The 20,788-nt window shown below is 43.9% G+C and overlaps 1 protein-coding gene across 1 annotated transcript in view; it reads right to left on the reverse strand.

Annotated features, from left to right (window-relative positions):
- The window catches only part of SEMA4F (ssemaphorin 4F), a gene marked incomplete at its 5' end in the record, with an annotated part of 41,141 nt that extends 20,353 nt beyond the window's left edge, over nucleotides 1-20,788 (reverse strand). Inside the window, 5 exons of the mRNA XM_004696443.2 lie at nucleotides 10,359-10,452; nucleotides 17,232-17,330; nucleotides 17,560-17,619; nucleotides 18,463-18,614; nucleotides 20,695-20,788. Of these exons, the coding sequence (XP_004696500.1) occupies nucleotides 10,359-10,452; nucleotides 17,232-17,330; nucleotides 17,560-17,619; nucleotides 18,463-18,614; nucleotides 20,695-20,788 (499 nt within the window). The remainder of the gene's footprint in view (nucleotides 1-10,358; nucleotides 10,453-17,231; nucleotides 17,331-17,559; nucleotides 17,620-18,462; nucleotides 18,615-20,694) is intronic.

Genomic DNA, 20,788 nt, shown 5'->3' on the forward strand with positions numbered 1-20,788 from the left:
GATGCCAATGGAACACTGAAGGAGAGAGATCTGGAAGGCTGATGGGCATTTGGTCTGCAGCTCCAGATAATGTCTGGGAAGCCAATACAGATTTGGGAGGTAGCAGAATCCAGATGAAAACAGCAGCCTCACAGTTGCTTCAGGTCTCTGTGCTGGAAGGTGAGCGCACAGAAGGAGAAGAGACTCTTCAATGGAAGTCTAAGTAACCCCAACAACTAAAGGATGAGCAGAAGCCAAAAAAACCTGCCTCCCAAAAAGTGAGTCATAGTCATCAGTACCCTTCGAGTTAATGAGAAAATAGCTGTCAAGATTGTCATCGTTTCCTAAATATTAACTGTACAAATAGAGACTCTGAGAAAACATGGTTAATTTTATCTAGATGAATCATATTTGGAGACAAGATTTCTGAAGCTTTTCAACCAAAAAAAAAAAAAAAAAGATATTCAACCTCGCTTTTTATGAAGATCGCGCTGAAGGCAAAGAAGGAAGCCCCTGCCCCTTCCAAAATGGAAGCCAAAGCAAAGGCGCCAAAGGCCAAGAAGGCTGTGCTGAAAGGTGTCCACGACCACACACACACAAAAAGAAGATTCGCATGTTACCCATCTTCCAGCAGCCCAAGACCTTGAGGCTCAGAAGGCAGCCCAAATACCCTCAGAAGAGCACCCCCAGAGGAAGCCAGCTGGACCACTATGCCATTATCAAGTTCCCTTTGACCACGGAGTCTGCCATGAAGAAGATTGAACACACTTGTGTTCATTGTGGATGTCAAGGCCAACAAGCACCAGATCAAACAGGCTGTGAAGAAGCTCTATGACATTGACGTAGCCAAGGTCAACACCTTGATCAGGCCTGACGGTGAGAAGGCATATGTTCAACTGGCTCCTGACTATGAGGCTTTTGATGTTGCCAACAAAATCAGAATCATCTAAACTGAGTCCAGCTGGCTAATGCTAAGTATAAACTTTTTCAATACATAAAAAAAGAAAAGGTATTCAACCTCGATAAATGATTGTGAGGGACCTCCTACCACCAAAAAGCTGAAAGCTGAGTGCATCTTTTAGACCAGGGTCCCTGCACTGAGAAGCTCCTAGATCCATTGAAGATCGATGGCAAGACACAGGGATATCTCCAAGGAACACCAAGCCCACAAATATGAAATGGAGACAAGGAATGCTGCCCCAACATCTGAGCCAACAGAGAGATAGAAGACCTTCAGCAAGAACTGGTTATCTTAGTTTGGACTTGTAGCCACTTACATTATGAGAGCCACCTTCATCTGTTGGTTTGTCATACTGTAGTGTTTCACATGTGGCTGTGATGCTGGAAGCTATGCGACCAGTATTTCAAATACCAGCAGGGTCAGCCGAGTGAACAAGTTTCCGTTTTCAGACTAAGACTGCGCGGGATGTGGCAGTCGACTGCTGACAAAATTGGCCACTGAAAGCCTGATGAACAGTGGTGAGACAATATCTGAGATAGTGCAGGAAGAGGAGTCCCTCGGGCTGGAGATCACTCAAAATATGGCTGGGGAAGAGTTGCCTGTGCACTGCAGTCGGCCTGAATGATGTGGATGATGAGAAAAGCTTCTCTAAGCCCTTCAGTCAGTACTGTGGCATGACTCAACAGCTGCAAAAATCCATGAGCAATCAAACATGACATGCATGAAGTATAAATCCAGGAAAATTGGAAATCATGAAAAATGAAGTGGAGCACCTAATGATTGATTTCCTAGGCATTAGTGAGCTGAAATGGCCTAGCACTGGCTATTTTGAATCAGATAATCATAGGATCTACATTTCTTCACCACATTTGCTTATGCACCCATTTTGTCTTCAGCAATTATCCGGGGGTGGGGTGAGCATCACAAAATGCTAAGTTTGTTAGAACAAAGTGTACTTGCATTGAGGGAGGGTATGAGTGAGGCCCAAGGTCCATCCATAACATCAGTGTATTGCCTTATAAATATGTGTACATAGGCCAATACCTCTACCAAAAAAAAACCACTTTGATATATATACACATAATGGAATACTATTCATACCTCAAAAACACCGATGAAACACCTCATGACATGGAGGGATCTGGAAAACATTATGCTGAGTGAAGTTAGTCAGCAAAAAGGAAAATTCTATATACGTCTACTGCTATTGGGACAGGCTACAGGACAGGTGCAGGCTCAGGCCTGAAGGACATCCAGGTCTGCTGGCAGTGGCCAAAAAGCCTGGTAGAGAACCGGACTGGTGCCAATGAATCATGAAGGTCATTTTGGCAGCAGGGACCTCATGTCAGCTGGGATCAGATTGTCAAAGGAAGGGGAGAGGAGGGTGACCCCTTAGTGGTTGCTATGCAAAGCTATGACGAGGTCCCCCCAGACTGGCAGACATTCCTATCAGAGGGATGAGATACTGATGGGAAAGTCAAGTCAAGAGAGGGGTAAGGGAACAGACACAATTGGAAGAAGACAAGTGCATGTCTGTTGGTAGACAAAGGGGGAGGACCAACTGCCAATGAGGAAAAAATGACTAACTCTACTTTTAAGGACCCCAAGGGAAGCATGCCTGGTCATATGCACCTGATAAGCCACATTGGTCTGAGTTTCTGTACATCCCTTGGGGACCCAGGTCAAGGGCCATAGAACACTGGGACATTGAATCCTGGCTCTTCAGGTCACACAACACACTCCAAAAGCCGTATCAGAGGGATCTCATGTGGAAACTCTACAGGGTTAACTATATTCTACCCCAAACACAACCGTAACCTGAGGACTTAAGACTGAAATTGCCTGGTGTGTGAAGAGAAGACAGCTATCCCACAGTAGGTGGATCAACATTGACTTAGTACATCAATGCCCTATGTATTCAGATGTGTATTATTCTGGCAGACCTGTGATTGCATTGTCAATGAATATTATTGTAAATTTTGTCTGACCACCAACTCCCATTGTTTGTGTAAATTGCATCCAGCCACATAATAATTTACTCTGTACATATGAATAATTCACCAAGAAGAAGGACTAGATAGAGAAAAATACGCCATCAGAATTGGAAAAAAAAGACTCATGAACCACTTGCCACACACAGGTGACACAATCACACTTGCTGAAAGGGACTTGAAACGCTCGTTGATGGAGATCAGTATAGATTCTACCTCATCATAAAGAAAGCAAAAAGTCCCACGACTGTACCAATAAGCAACAACATGATACATGGAGACAAGAGTGAAATTAATCTGTCAAGGATTTCATTTGCTTGGTCCACAGTCAATATCTACGGAAATAGCAATGAAGAAATAAAATGACTAACTGCATTGGGCAAATCCGCTGCAAAAAGACCTCTTCGGAGTGTTAAAAAGCAAAGATGTTATTTGAGAACTAAGGCTTACATGATCCAAACCACGGCATTTTTCTTTTCTTTTCTTTTTTTAATCATTTTATTAGGGGCTCATACAACTCTTATCACAATCCATACACACATCAATTGTGTAAAGCACATTTGTACATTCATTGCCCTCATCATTCTCAAAACATTTCCTCTCCACTTAAGCCCCTGACATTAGGTCCTCATTTTTCCCCTCCCTCCCCCCTCCCCCCTCCCTCATGAGCCCTTGATAATATAAATTGTTATTTTGTCATATCTTGCCCTGTCCAACGTCTCCCTTCACCCACATTTCGGTTGTCCATCCCCCAGGGAGGAGGTCACATATAGTTCCTTGTAATCGGTTCCCTCACCATGGCATTTTTCAATGACCACATATGTACATAAAAGGTGGTCTATGAATAAAGAATTGATGCATTTGAATTACAGTGTTGGAGAAACATATTGAAGTTACCGTGGGCTACCAGAAGAACAAATCTGCATTGGAAGAAATACAGCCACAATGTTTTTTAGAAGCGAGGATGGTGAGATTTCATCTGATGTATTTTGGACATGTAAGCAGGAGGGATGCATCCCTACATCTTGGTAAACAGAGGGCCAGACAAAAAGAGGAAACCTTCAATGAGATGGAATGACAATAGCAGCCACAATGAGCTCAAACATTGCAACCACAGTAAGGGTGGTGCAGGCCGAAGCAGTGTTTCATTTTATTGCACAGAGGGTCACTGTGAGTTAGAAGTGATTCAAATCCATCAAATGCCATCAAACTTTTTATACTCTTTGAACTAGCAATTCCCAGTCAATTGAGCCCAGTCAATCTGGGGACTAACTCTCATGCAATTAATTCGATATATGCAAAGAATGTACATAAGAATGTATGTACCTTGAGGCTTCCTCACCCCCCACTACCATGACCCCAGTGCTGCTTCTCAATTCAGACTAGACCAGAACATGTACACAGGTATAGAAAGGGATGGGAGCTCACGTCACACAGAATCCAGGAACAGGAGTGGGAATAGTGATACCAGAAGGCTAGGGGGAAGTGGGGGACAGGAAGAGAGAGAGGGGGAACCGATCACAATGATCCACACATAACCATACACTCCTTTACAGGGGGAAGAACAATTGAAAACATGGGGGAAGGGAGACAGTTGTCAGCATGAAAGATGAAAATAACAGCAATGTACAATCTAACAGGGGGTTATGAGGGTGGCGGGGAGGGAGAAGAAATTTTAAAAAGAGTTAACCCCCAGGGCTCAATAGACAGTAAATGTCTAGAAGGGAATTAGGGGAACATATGTTCAAACATGCCTGATTCAATTGATGTATGGATTGTAGTAAGAGTTGTATGAGCTCCCAATAAAATGGTTGGTTTTTTTTTAAAGAATGTATGTAAAAGATTTCCACTGCAGCATTTTACATTTCTAAAAATTTGAACATAGGAGTATATGGGAATAATTAAATTGTGCTCCATTCAAATTGATGGCATGCACTCAGGAAAAATCATGTTTTGAATAATTAAACAATTACTCTAATGAGAAAATGCTCACTATATATTGAGATATGCATGGAAATTTTAATTTCATATAAATACATAAACATACACACAAAATAGAAGACTATTATAAATAAATAATAATAGTGGTTTATCTGGTGATAGAATTACAAACAAAAATCCACTTTTTCCTTTCTACATTTCCTTATAATTTTTATCATTTAAATCAACATTCCCAATATTATATAATATTATAATATTGTTATAATAGTTTCTTCATACAATCTTTAACATTTTTCCTGAATACTTCTATTACCCTTAAGAAAATTTTCTTAGATCCTAACTCAAAAAAAGCTCCAGTTCTTATATAATGTTGCCACTATTTTCTATTCTGATATTTTCAAAACAGAGGGGCGACAGGGTATAACGGAACAACGCAGGAAGTCCCAAGTAAATAATGGCACTTACCCAGCCCAGTTAAGTCAGAAGTTCAAAAGAAAATGCATAATATTCTGTATGGACTGCTGTGGCTTTGGTCCAGTTCTAAACCACTAACTGCCACTTGAAACCATTACAAAATGAATTCTTACCACCTCTGCCAACTGTCAGCAGAAAGGCAACTCTGCACCTCATTTTCTGAGAGGGAAAAAAAAAAGGGATATAAAATTTTTAAAAATGTTCTCACTTTGTCACATAATTTTAATTGTGAAACCTGTGTTCTTCAATCACGTCCTAATGTGAACTTGCTCGCTGAACAGAACAGAATCATGACTCACAGGGGCTGACAAAGAAAATATGTTAGTGATTATCTCAGAATATTGCATATGATGTTTTTTGTTGATGAATAATTTTGTAGAATCAAAAGACATTCACATCCAGTAAAACTGAGAAATCTTTCCTAAGGATCCTGACTGGCTCAGAATTCTGCCAAAATCACTTGATAAAAAGCCAAGAAAATGCTCAAGAACAAGAAGCTATTGACTAAACTGCTTTATTTAAAGTTTTGACAATTTTAACAGATGAATGGCAAAATGACAACCTAAATATTATGTCCACTGGATATGTACAGATTATTTTTAAAGCCTTCCATGCTATTTTATTATTTTTCAGAAAAGGTGATTCACTATTTGAATCGTCTTTATAGCTTTTAAGACTGTTCCTATAAACAAAGTCACATATTTAAAATTTTAAGTATTAGATCCTCTGTTCCAATCTTTGTTGTTCCTAAAATATTGCCAAAAGTATAGGTAAGAATTCGTTTTATACTAGCCTTCATAAAGTGATCACTGAAAATATGGTTGCTACAGCAAAGTGTGGTGAAGAAAGCAGATGATGCCCGGCTATCAATCGAAACAGTATATCTGGGGTCTTAAGGGCTTTTATACAAGCAAGCAGCCATCTAAGTGAGGCATCAACTAAGTCCACATGGAAGAAGCACACCAGCCTGTGTGATCTGAAGATGACAATAACAAAATCCAAATAAGATGAAGGGAAAAGTGCGAGCTTAAATTGTGAACAGCCAATTTGTAGACAATGCTTCTAGGCTATGTGTCGGCTTTTCAGGGACTTCTTCCTCCAAAGTGGGGAGCAGAGAACTTCATGGTCTGTTCTTAGTCTGGAAGCGCCACTGAAACCCGCTCACTTTGGGTGACCCTGCTGGCATGTGAAATACCAGTGACATAGCATCAGAGCAACACACTAACCGCCACACACAAGTGGTTTGTAAATATAAACAAACCGTGGATAGCCTCGAGAAGAATGGGAACTCCAGAACACTTCACTGTGCTCATTCGGAACTTGAACATGGATAAGAGGCAGTTCTGTACATGAAGCAGGAAATACTGCACGGTTTACAATCAGGAGAGTGTGCGCTAGGGTTGCAGCTTCTCACCCTATTTGTTCAATCAGTATGCTGAGCAAATCATCAGAGAAGCTGGATTATAGGAAGAAGAATGTGACATCAGGGTTGGAGGAAGGCTTATTAACAACCTGAGCTACGCAGATGACACAACCTTGCTTGCTGAAAGTGAGGAGGACTTGAAGCACTTGTTGATGAAGATCAGGGATTACAGCCCTCGATATGGATCACAGCTCAATGTGAAGAAAACCAAAGTCCTCACAACTGGACCAAGAGGTAATATAATGATAAATGGAAAAGAAGCTGAAGTTGTCAAGGATTTTGTCTTGCTTGGATCCACAATCAATGCTCATGGAAGCAACAGTCAAGAGATCAAAAGAAGTATTGCACTAGGTAAATCTGCTGCACAAGACCTATTTAGAGTATTGAAGAATACGGATGTTACTTTGAGGACTAAGATGTGTCTGACCCAAGTCATGGAATTCTCCATTGCATCATATGCATGTGAAAGTTGGACAATGAATAAGGAAGACCATAGAACAGTGGTTCTCAACCTTCCTAATGTCACAACCCTTTAATACAGTTCTTCATGTTGTGGTGATCCCCAACCATAAAATTATTTTCGTTGCTACTTCATAACAGTAATTTTGCTACTGCTATGAATCATAATGTAAATATCTGATATGCAGGATGTATTTTCATTGTTACAAATTGATGTCATCACGTCAGGCCGGTACTCCTATGTGGGCATATCTGCATGTGGGTGGACCCGCCTGGAGATGGATAGAGGAGGTGTCTCGGTTCCTAAGACCATCGGAAATATGTGTTTTCTGATGGTCTTAGACAACCCCTGTGAAAGGGTCAGTCAACCCCCAAAGGGGTCGCGACCGACAGGTTGAGAACCGCTGCCATAGAAGAATATATGCATGTGAATTATGATGCTGGAGAAGAATATTGAAAGTGCCATGGACGCTAAAAGAACAAAACCATCTGTATTGGAAGAAGTAAGGCCAGAGTGCTCCTTAGAGCAAGGATGGCAAGACTTCGTCTTACATAGTTTCGACATATTGCCAGGAGAGACCAGTCCCTGGAGAAGGAAATGTTTGGTAAAGTGGAAGGGTCGTGAAAAAGAGGAAGGCCCTCAAGGAGGTGGATGGACACCGTGGCTGCAACAATGGGCTCGGCATAAGAACAGCTGTGAGGATGGCGCAGGACCATGCAGTGTTTCCTTCTGTTGTGCATCGGGTTGCCATGGGCCAGAGCTGACGTGATGGTACCTAACAACAGCAACAATTTGAGAAGACTGTGGAGGACAGTGGCCCAAAATCCATCTGCAGAGTACACTGTCTGATTAACCCTCTGGGAGACCCCTTCTGGCCACAGTCCAGGGACTCCAACAGCTTTGCTATCAGACAAAGATTGTTGCAAACCTGAATATGGTGGATGGAACTATGGTGTAATATGATATTTGATCAGTTGACCTCCCACGTGACCCCATCTGAATTTGCTCTCTGGCGTATTTTAATATTGCTGGTGGTGTTTTCTTCTTCCTCTTTAGTTTTTACTTTTTAAAATTTTATTTATTTCTGTTTTGTTTTCATTGTTTCTCTTATATTTCCCAGTTTATGAAACACAGAAGAAGTGGATGGGTGCATAGAGACAATAGCTGATGCAATGGTTTATCGGGAATGGTGGAGAATAGTCAAGGGAATCGGGGAGCAAATAATGAATGCGGGAGGGGGGAGAGTGCACTAGAACTGATTGTGATGAGGCATATACAACTCTTTTTTAAAGGCAACTTAACTCTGAAAGTGTATGATGTGAATTTTATATCAATAAAACTGGGGGGAAAGCATCAATTTTATAATAAAGGAAGACACATAAGCCAGTGAAGAAAGAACAGGGAATGATGAGACATGCTAAGGCACTGCTTAACAAGTTCAGCAATTTTGATTGCGATCCCCATCTCATGCAAGCCAACAAAATATCTTCCAAATAAATCAAATGTTGGGTGGGAGGGGAAACAAAAGTTCTCTAACGGAGATAGTAGATTGGAACACTAATATGCTATACCACAAAGCAGAGAATTTACCAAAAACGAAATAAAACAAGTACTAAAATGTTAAAAAGTTCAACTTCACTAGTTTGTAAAGATATACAAATTAAAACAAGGTGGCATTTTAAATCTCCAATAGGCAAAGATTTTTAAAACAACAATAAATTCTGATGAAATTGGGGGAGTGGGTGGAATTCTCATTCACCATCAGTTTAGGGTGTAAATTGGTACACCTTTGCTAAAAACCCAATTAGCAACACTTAATGAGCTGTAAAATGTTCACACCCTTTGACACAGTAATCCATTTCTGGGAATCTTAAGAAAACAACCTAAAATAAGACAGCAACTTATGCACAAAATTTATATTACAGCATTTTGGATAACTTTACAGTATTTTGTTGCCTGATTGAGTAGTAAACTAAATAAACTTGGAAATAAGATATAGATTATTTGGAATTATTTTCATCAAACTATAATAAGCTTACAGGATGGGCATCACAATGCCATTAAAAACTTTTTTTAGAGAATCTTTTTTTTTTTTTAGAGAATCTTTAAAATGATACAGAAAATGTCTGTGATAAAAAGCTGCATGAAAAATACAAAACTTAAAAGAAATACAAAACTATATCCATATAGCATGGAATTTTAACATTTTTATACATTAAATATTCCTTCAGTCTACTTGTTTAATACTATCATGAGAAAACAGCTGGCTGTTCACTAACCATGGAGGGCATATGTGGGATAATCTGACCCTATATGACACATAAACAATATATGACCGGAACATTCCAACACTTGAGCAACTGTATCTATTGTGTTCAAACATACATAAATAGCAGGGATTGATTTAATAATCAATCATGATTTCCCTGAGTAACAAAAGATTGGCCAGCAAAATACATGTCATGAACATGTGTATTCATGCACACACATTTTTAAAAGGCTAGAAGGAAGTATATACTAAAATATTTTTCAGCAGTGGGTTTCCAAGTAGTGATATTCTAAAACTAAATAGAGTAGACACTAGGTACAGGTAGCTATGGACCCAAACATTAAAATTAATTAATGTTAAATAAAAATGAAAACGCCCTTCCTTCCTCTGTCTCACCAGTCAGTCGTATTTCAAGGGCTGATTCACCACATGTAGCTAATGGCTCTGCTTTGGGATAGCACACATATAGAACACTCCCATGGGGGCCTGAAGTTCTTTTGGACAGTGTTGTAGATTTTTATGTTCTTCTTTATTCTGTTTCCAAATATAATAGGCATTATAGTAGCGATCCCTCGTAAACAGAAAATGAACACTATGAGAAAATCAAATGAGGTTAATAGAGGAGACATTCATTCACCTTAAATGTGCCCTGAGAGACCACACTCCAGAGGAAATCCACTCTGAGCGGGGCAGGGGAACCAGAGGTCACACGCACACTGGGAGAACAGAAAAGGCTACTAAGAGACATGGGAATCATAGGCATCTGAAGAAAGTAGAGACAGGACACAGACTTTCCAACAGCGGGTGGGGAAGGAGGTAATGACAGCAAGAAGTGACAGGTTCTTGTCTCCCGCACTCACCAGCCATTATAGCTGCTGACCGCTGAGCTGGCTCAAAAGGACATTTCCCCCGGCCACTCTCAAGTCTTTCAACCTGCCGGAAACTGGACACATCCTAAGACCAGAAGGGTGCAATTGGTTTAGGGGTCACAGGGAAGGTTTACAAAGATGGTCAGAAGAAAAGCCCAGCTCCCCATTCATCTCCCATTACCTGCTACCACACCCATATTCCCAGTCTGCTATCCTGACCCATACCCACAGACCCATTCCAGCACTTCCCATCTGGGTACCCTTCTTTCCATCAGTTTCTTTTCCCTCAATCTCTCTAGTACCCCAAATCCACAGACCCTGAGGAAAGAACGCCCAGGATGGCTTTATAAGACACTGAAAGGCAGACAGGTAGATTTCCCCCCTGAAATACCGGGGAAGTTCGAGGATGTGCAACAGGATAAAGAGGCCCGGGGAAGCAAGCAGGCCTCCTGATGGCTGGAACCCTGGAGAAAAATAAAGAGGAGTGCAGGGGCCTAGATGAAGACAGGCCATCCTCTCCTTGCTCCCACCCCAGGGAAGAGACAGAGCTAGAGTCAAGGATGCTTCCAAGGGAGGGAGAAAACTTGCCAAGTCAGAGAAGACTGGCCTAAGGCTCAGGGCAGAATGTGAAACGTTGGTAGGTAAAGGGCTCCTCACCCATGGGTGAGACATGAGTAGGAAGCAAGGAGTGTAAGAGTTCCACCAAAGTCAGCCAGAAGTGATCTTAACCTGGCCTCTGGCACTTAAGAGACTTCAAGATAACACCTAAAGATGGATATCAGGGACAATTTCAACCTAGGTCTGAGGAGGTAATTAACTGTGGCTGGTTGGAAATCAAAATGATGACACGAAGTGCCAGGCATGATGTCTCTAGTTCATAAATAAGATGGACATATGTAATGGCTGGGCCCTTTGATATTAGTGGGACTAGCAACAGGGTGAGCACTGGACAACCCAACGTTGGCAGTTCAAGCCCACCAGCTGCTGTGTGGGAGAACGATGAAGCTGTGAGCTCCTGTAAAGTTTTATAGCCTCGGATCCCCTTCATTGGGTTGCTCTGAGTCAGAATCGACTCAATAGCAATGGACTGTTTTGGTCTTAGTTTGGTTTAGTTTGAAGTATCCTACTTGCCCATGCTCGTTTTCCCTCTATTTTACAACATAGGGCAGGCCAGATTTTATTTTACTGAGAAAGCCTTGAAGGTGGCCTGCTAAACGTAGATGTGATCTGAGTCCCCACAGAGCGAATATTGGGTCAAGAAAAGCTCCTGATGTGAAAGAACACAAGTACTTCGCCTCTGCAGGAGTGGAAATATCCCACCCCGAGAAGAAGGATGGATGGCAAGTTTGTGAGAGACTGCTAACATGTTTGGGTACTTGGGAGGTGGGATGAATACCTGTTGCTGCCCTTAACTCTCACTTAAACTGTTACAGTGACCTCCTGTTTGCTGCTGTATCATGTAGGCTCACTCCCGGTATACTCTACACGTCCACCCCAGATGAATATATCTAGAGTATCAGTCACTGCTTTGGTAATAAATTTTTATATATATTTTTGAGCAAAATCATGGCAAAATGGTTCATGATTGCCTGGAGTAAAAACTCTTTAGACCAATACACTTATTGCCTGTTTCTTAAAATGAATTCTAATCTGTCCAAATTGGATCACTCAATTGTCCATCTTAATGTGTTACACAACTCCCTTATATTTTACCAAGAACTAAAAGAATGCGCTTTTCTAAGTTCTCATTCATATTACTCTTTATACATATTTTTATATTTTGACTCACTCCATTCCTTGAAATACTCCATTCCTGGTACTCTTAGAATGCTGTGCTACTCCAGTCCCTCTTCCTGTCCAGTTGTTCATGGTCTCCCTCGGTCACTGCCCTTCTTTCTCAGCCCTAGCTGTGTATCTCAAGATTCTGTCCTTCGCCCTTTTAACATCTCTCTCAGAGAGAGTCACCCTTCCCTTTCTAGCCAGAATGTCCATGGATGGTATTGTTGTGAGGTGCCATTTTGTCAGTTCTAACCCATATCGACCCTACACACAACAGAGGAAACACTGTACGGTCCTGTGTCAGCCTCACAATGGTTTCTTTGCTTGAGACCATTGGTGCAGCCAAGGTGTCAATTCATTTCCTTGAGGGCTGTGGTGGTTACATAATTCCATGTCAGCCTGATAAATACATGTAGGGGTGGAGTCCAGCCTGTCAATTAGGTCAAAGCCTGATGATGCCACCTTAGATTCTGGGAACTTGCCTCCATGAGGATTCTGGGAATTTCCTCTCTCTCCATTTTCACCTTCCTGTTGATGAGACACATTGAGCCATGCCGAGAACCTGCAAGAGCCCTGGATTCACTGCCATTGGAGCTACAAGACTGTGTCCATCCGAGGTGTCGAATGGATCACTGAAGACAAATGGGTGCATAAGCAAATGTGGCGAAGAAAGCTGATGGTGCCCGGCTATCAAAAAGTATAGCATCTGGGGTCTTAAAGGCTTGAAGGTAATCAAGCGGCCATCAAGCTCAGAAGCAACAAAGCCCACATGGAAGAAGCACCCCAGCCTATGCAACCACGAGGTGTCAAAGGGATCAGGTATAAGGCATCAGCAGAACAAAAAACCTTACCATAGTGAATGATGGGGGGAGTGCGGAGTGGAGATCCAAAGCCCATTAGTAGGCCACTGGAGATCCCCTTGCAGAGGGCTCTCGGGAGGAGAGGAGCCAGTCAGGGTGCAATGTAACAACGATGAGAAATACAACTTTCCTCTAGTTCCTAAATGTTTCCTCCCCACTCCCACTACCATGACTCGAATTCGACCTTGCAAGTCTGGCTAGACCAGAGGATGTACACTGGTACAGATAGGAACTGAAAATCCAGGGAATCCAGGGCGGATGAGCCCTACAGGACCAGCAGTGTGAGTGGCGAAACAGGGAGGGTAAAGGGAGAATGGGTAGAAAAGAGGGAACCGATTACAAGGAACTATATGTGACCTCCTCCCTGGGGGACAGACAACCGAAAAGTGGGTGAAGGGAGACATCGGACAGGGCAAGATATGACAAAATACCCATTTATAAACTATCAAGGGCTCATGAGGGAGGGGGGAGCGGGGAGGGAGGGGAAAAAGGAGGACCTAATGTCGGGGGTTTAAGTGGAGAGAAAATGTTTTGAGAATGATGTACAAATGCGCTTTACACAATTGATGTGTATATGGATTGCGATAACAGTTGTATGAGCCCCTAATAAAATATTTTTTAAAAAAAGACTGTGTCCATCGACCTGTCCATCCCTGCATTCCACATCTTTGCATATGACTGTGTGAGTCTGAAGAGGGATTTATGGACTAGTATCATACTACTGGGCTAATATTGAACTTATGAACGTCATCTGGACTGGGCTGGGACATTTTCTTAATATATAATTACTCTGACATAAAGCTCTTTCTTATACATCTATGAGTGCTTCTGGATTTGTTTCTCTAGTCAACAGCCTTAACAAAAGGTCCTTCCCATTTTCCACTGCCCCTCTACTTTACCAAGCATAATATCCTTTTCCAGGGACTGGTATCTCCTTTGGACAAGTATATAAGATGAAGTCTCGCCCTCTTTGTCTCTAAGGAGCACTCTGGCCCTACATTTCCCAAGACAAACTTGTTTGTCCTTTTGGTAGTCCATGGTACTTTCAATATTCTTCGCCAGCACAATTCAAATGCATTGGTTCTTCTGTGGACTTCTTATTCAGTGTCCAAATTGCATACGAGGCAGTGGAAACGACTGTGACTTGGGTCAGATGCACCTTAATCCTCAAATTAACATACTTGCTCCTCAACACTCTAAGGAGGTCTTGTGCAGCAGATTTACCTAATTCAGTCTTTTGATCTCTTGACTGCTATTTCCAAGAGCATTGATTGTCCATCTGCACAAGACAAAAGTCCTTGACAACTCGTCTTTTATCCATTTATCTTGATGTTACATATTGGTCCAATTGTCTGTGTATATCTTCCCCCAAAGTCTTCTCGTTTGACCTCTTCCAAACTCAAGCCATGTTTTCAACTGATTGCTGGTCTGCCTCACAGAGATCACCGACGAGCCCCTTAGAAGTCAACATGTCAGAACTAGTCTCCTTGCAGTTTCCCCAGATGGCATCATGTCATGAAGGTTTATGACCTTTGAAAAAGTGTGCCTCCTATTAACTAGATAACATATGATTACTGTATGGTTAAAGTGATGTTTAATTGGGGTCTGCAAGGGTCAAGACCACTCTACTATATTCTCTATCTGAATATAGAGAATTAAATTCTTCACTGTATCTTCGTTGTGTCCATCAGCACAATCTCGGAAAGCCAGCTACGGTGAAGGCAAGTCCTTTACGTCAGAGCTGGACAGGAAGGTCCACACTGAACTGAGAGGTTGCAGACATTTAAAGAGCCTCTCCTAGGTAGTCAGAGAAACAAAGATGGTCCTTGTTACATGGAACAGGTTTGACACCACAAGAAATGGAAGTCAGATGAGGTCTTCGGGCTGCCAGCTGGACTAGAGACAGAACAGTAGAGTAGAGGCAGACAAAGCTGATTTCAAATCCTGGCTGCCTCTATTAGCTATATAATCTTAGACATGACACCTAAACTCTCTGAGCTTCAGTTTCCTTACCGGTAAGGTGGAAATTAATACCTATGTGTCATGATGTGGTGATGAAAATTAAACTCGGTCGTGAATGCAGCGCGTCTCATTACCAAGCTTACAATGGAGGGGAGAGATACTCAAATGAAGGGGATTCTGGTTGCCATCCTCATGTCCTTGCTCTTGCTGTGTGAAGTTTAACATTTTTCTCTACTAACTGCTAGAGTTACTTCAAAGAAACAAAAGAAAATGTTTACTTCCAGTGACCCAGTGGACAATTACTGGAGGGCGGTACTCCATATTGTTGGAGCTGGTGGATCCAGCGCTTGAGCCTCCTTTGTAAGACTCTTCGTTTCTTCATAATCACCTCTGAGCAAGCTGCTGTGTCTGTATCAGCAAGGCAAAGCTCTGAGATGAGAATTACTGATCATCAGCTTTGGTCATAAGAGGGTCAGCACGAAGAAAAGGCTAAGAACTTGGTCAAGCACACTGAGGTTGGCAGGAAGCAGGATAAGAGGTTCAAGGGAGAAGAGAATGCTCACAACGTCTACAAAGCAGACTCAGGGTTAACAGTGCTGACGTCTTTAAGACTCTGCCTCTATGCTCTACATTCTCCTACCTACAAGACTTGACCAAAGAATGGCTCTTCATTTCACAAGCCAGCCAGGTAACCTCCAAAGAGGGACAGAGTACTAAAAGTTGTAAAATATAGGACATTCTGGATATAGTCCAAGCCACAGCAACCCTGAGAGGTATGTTCAGATTACACCTTATCTAACAACTATTAGGGTTCTACTCAGAAAGTCAAGGAAGAAGCCAGGACACTGGGAGACAAATTCAGGATGATCTCATTGTCAATAAGCCATAGCGCTGTTATTTACCACTATCGGCTCCCCCGAATCACTGCAGACCAAAAAAGTCAAATATGACAATGGTAGTCCTACGGTCATGTCCTGAGCTTTGGGAGAGCTGTAAAGAAACTACAATCTAAAAGTTACCCAATAGGATACAGAAATTTTGGACACCACCCTGAACTGAAAACCTTCTAGGCATTAGCCCCAGAATGAGAGAACCCTCCATGCCTAGGTAGAGAGTCTACCAACCGTATTGTGGAAAGGACTCTACGGATGCCCAACTAATCCCAAGGACCACTCCAGGGAGTAACTAGGGCAATCAAGCAAAGATCATTATGGTATCATTAAGGCAGAGATGTGAAGATGGTATGTGACCAACGAGGGTTTGGAGATACATGGTGACAAGACCAGAGCGATAAGGATGATTGCAAACTGCTCTGCAGTTAAAGATCCTGGCCAGAAAATGGGATGGTTCCATTCCCTCATCTAACTCTACTGAACAGACAAGGAAGCCACTGGAAACAGGACATGTGCTCCTTTGTACAAAAGTTTGTTCTCAGAGCCTCTGACTCACTACTGACAACTGAGGGGAAAAGCTAAGGGTTCAAACACACTAAGACCCTGGCTGAAATGTCACCAGTCTCAGATATCCATGTGGCCCGGCCATCCTAGATGCGATTAGGGATATATGCATTCCAAGTCTGCCTGGGTTTGGAGATGGAAATGCCCACGGCTTCAGCAGCAAGCAAGAGGATCCAGAAGAAACTGTGGCTGACAGAGTCCCCACAGTGAAGCCAAGATCCAGCGCATGGGGCCAGAAGACGCTGCATTAATGGGCAGTGACCTCATAAGCTGTGAACACAGAGGGTCACAGCCCACATCAGAATACAGTTGGCAGGGGAGTGGGAAAAGGGTCCTAAGAGAAAATCACATGCTACGAGAGGAAGAAACAGGCATAAGCTACACTAATTAATAAATGGGCCTGGGCTGCTTGGACAAAACATACCCCAAACAAGGGAAACCTGAGTTCCTGTCTCTGTCAGCCTCTACTGGACTGATCCTTTCCCTACTGCAGTCAGCATCTGTTGCTTCTTTCACCCGCCCCCCTATAGCTCCCTTTAAACTCTACACACCTTACCTGCCATAGATTAAACTCCCTCCTCCTTCCTCTTATGTCCCTCCCTCAGGGGCAGGCAAAGGTTCCACCCTGTGAGGGCACCCCCCACCCCAAGGCCTTTCATGCCCCATGGTTGCTCTAATCATGCCCCCCATCAGGATGGCTCATAATAAGCCCTTCCCACGGCCCCAGGTCCCACCCCACCCCCACCCCCCAGAATAACTCACACTAGTGCTGGTGCCCTCTCCCTCTCTTCCCACCCGTCACTCACAATAACCCCGCACTTCGGATCAAAAGCGAAGGTGCCGCAAGTGAGGAGGTGAGAGGCATTGGCAATGGCGAGAATCTGGACAAAATTGTGACATTCGTCCTGAGGGTTAGAGATGGTTAGAGAAAATCAGAAGCAGCAGGCACAAGGCAGGGTTGGGTAGTGTCAGGACAGTGAGATGCAGTTCTGGGATTGGAGAAGATGGGTGACAGCATGGCATTAAGAGTCCCTGACTGGGGCCAGGAGATAGGGCACTGCGGGGCTGACACAGAGTCACAGCTGGGCCAAAGTCTCAACTGACACTCAGGGCAGGGCTCGGATTCACACCTACCTCCGTCTTGCCTTTCTTCCTACAGTTCTGCCTGTGTGCCTCAGGCGCCGTCCAGTCAATCTGAGAAAAAAGGAGGAGTGGCTGATTGTCCCAGATTCCCTCCCACCCTTCAAACGCCCACAAGGCCAGGCAAAGTAGACAGTTCCACAATCTCCATCAATTTGGGAACTCCAGAGACCCCTGGGGGATTAGTCTCCACAAACTGGACATCTTTCCCCACTCAGGAGTAATGATGATGACCAATGTTCATCTTAATGAAATAGAACAGAAGACATCAGAGTGTAGCACATACTCATAGCAGGGAGTGGGTATTGTTTCAAGAAATGTTTTGTTGGTTTGTGGGGTATTTCCAGTACACAGTGGGTATATTGGGTCACAATGTACGTGTATGGCTTACTTACTAATGGGTATCACAGGAGGTTGAAAGCTCCAGCTCTAGCGTGTTGTGATTCTAATGGTCCCTCTGTCTGCTCTCACCTTCTTCATAGCCTCCCCCAGTATCATGACCCCCAGCAATCACAGTCTATACCAGCGGTTCTCAACCTGTGGGTTACGACCCCCTTGGGGTCAAACAACCCTTTCAAAAGGTTCATCCGATTCATAACAGTAGCAAAATTAAAGTTATGAAGTAGCAACGAAAATAATTTTATGGTTGGGGGGTCACCACCACATGAGGAACTGTATTAAAGGGTCCTGGCATGAGGAGGGTTGAAAACCACTGGTCTATACCCTCCGTCACCATCTCGCCAATTCGCTTTCACCAACACTCACTCTATTATAACCACTGTTAGTTATAATGAAAATCACACTCACACACACACACACACACACACACACATCCCATTACCATGGCTCTAATCACATGCTCAAGGATCTGGGGTCCTTCTCACTCTCAACTCTCACCCGGCGGGGTGTCTCCCCTAAGAAGGGCAGAGATAAAGCCAAGATGGTGTCCCGGGCGCCGACATAAAGTGTGTGAGAAGCAGGATCCACAAGGAGAACTGAGTAATTCTGTATCTGAGGGACAGCAAACCGAGTGAGGTAGGAGTCAGCCTCTGGCAGAAAGAGAGAGAGGAATGATATGAACCGTTACTTTATAAAGATTGGGTCCACAAGGACAAAACCAAAGAGATAAATAAACATTGTTTCTTCCAGTTTATTTATTTAGCAGTCGTGGATAGGAGGGAGGACAGTTTTGACAGGCTGACCACCTAAGCGTCCCTAGAGGCCAGGTGATTTAACACACAACCCCATCAAGTATGCTTTTTCTATAAAAATAGACTGTCTATTAAAGTAGCAGCATAAGCATCAAGTTTGTAATGGCTATTCATAGCATGGAGATATATAACTTGAAAATACCTACAGAAGGTTCAAATACTTTCTTCTGCTAGTGTTTAATTTTTTATCACTACATAATAGCAACTTACTTCACTTAGAATGGAACTGTTTCACTCTGTTCACCAACACATTGGGAATCTATCTTCCCTCTCTCTCCAACATTTTGACCCCCCTTGTCAGTTCCACCCAAAGTAGAGAGTGGAGTGGGAAAGAGTATGTACTTTGGGAACCGACTGACCTGGGTTTAAATGTGGCTCTTCACTTACCAGCTGTACGATCCTGTGTGTGTTACCTGCCCTGTCCGAAGGTTTCAATGAAATTGCGTATGAAGTACTCAGCACCCAGCGCATGCTCCACACGTGGGTCTTTCTTCCTTCCATAGGCATATATGTATTCTGCTCTGAACAATACTAAAACCCCTATCAGCATTCAAGCCTCTTATATGTTTAAAGATGATAGCAAATAAGTCAGCCTGAATTTGCCTTTCTCACTCTACCTCTGGCTCTGGAGACCCTACCTCGTAAAAACACAGCTCTAGTCTGCCTGCTCCATCTGCTCATCTCTCCACATAACTGTAGAGGGCCACCAGCCAGTCATTTCTGTGATATATGGTGCCCCACCCACCCATCCTCCCACGTATATACTGATCTCTGTGCTGTATGCAGCCCACTCTCTTGGGCTTAGAATAAGTGCTGGATCATCCCGCCTCCCTTGCTACCCACAATTCTGCTTCACCGTGCCAGCCAGATCTCTCTGGACCCTAGGCATGAAGCCAGCCTGACAATCTCAACTCCTTGTTCTGACTATTGCTCCCGCACATTACTGAACCCCCAGGTTCTGACCAGCCTGTCTGATACTGGTATGAAGTTTTGATGCAAAATAACTAGCTGTGAGCTTGGGGCAACAGGTTGTGATATCAGCTTTAGCAATTCTGTCTGCCCATGGTGCAAGCACTCATTACCCTGAGAAAATGCCAGGTCCCTCATCAATGATATGCCTACCTTTGCAGAGAACCTGGAAATGAGAATCACTCCTACTACCACTTTTAACGGTGTCGTCTCTGGGGTTCCTTCCACGTCTTTTGAAAAGGTGATCCTCCCTCTTTCCTCCCAAAGACATTACAGATGCTGTCAACCGAACGTTCAATTACCGCACTGAATGGTTTGACTGGATTGGGCATCTGGAGGATGGGAGCCTGGGTTAAAGATGTGAGGGGGCTGGGAAGTGGGTTACGAGCTTAGGGCTATGAACACGGTAGGAGGTTTGGAGGGAGGCTCGCCTGAAGACGGGGGATGAACGCGAAAAGTGGGCATATGGAAATACTGGGCTGGGGGCTGGGGGTGGTCAGAAGAATGGACGGTTGGAACTGAACGATGGGTCTGAAAGCAAAATGGGCACCAAACTGGACACAGGTGTACGTGCGGGAAGGAAGTGGAAGGGAAGGAGAGAGGAAATTTCGAAGAGGACACCCCAGGAGAGCCCCCATCCCCTCCTTGGGGCTCCGCGTCCGCCGGTGCAGCTGTAAGAGGCTCCGCGCCTGGCGCTTCGGAGACTAAGGAGCCAAGGATGCAGCCAGGGCGTGTCGTGGGCGCCAGGAGCGAGGCCTGAGCAGGGGATGCGGGGAGGCGGGGTGGGGTGGGGAGCTCGGTGGCCCGGCAGGGTCTGCCCCAGGCGGCGTGGGTGGCGATGGAGCTGAGAGGTCCCTGGGTTGGGCCACCTGGATCGAAGAGCAGGTGGGTGCTGTTGGCACCTCTGGGCGGGGGCCTGGGCGCGGCGCGGACTGAGGATGCGCCTTACCAGAGATGGGAAGCGAGGTCCTGGGCACCGACCGGAGGACGCGGCCGGACACTGGGCCGCTCAACACGGCCAGCAGCAGCAGCAGCAGCAGCAG

This window comes from Echinops telfairi, unplaced genomic scaffold, assembly GCF_000313985.2.
Source record: "Echinops telfairi isolate 266 unplaced genomic scaffold, ASM31398v2 ScPeMD7_9;HRSCAF=40, whole genome shotgun sequence".
In the NCBI taxonomy this organism is placed as follows: Eukaryota; Metazoa; Chordata; class Mammalia; order Afrosoricida; family Tenrecidae; genus Echinops; species Echinops telfairi.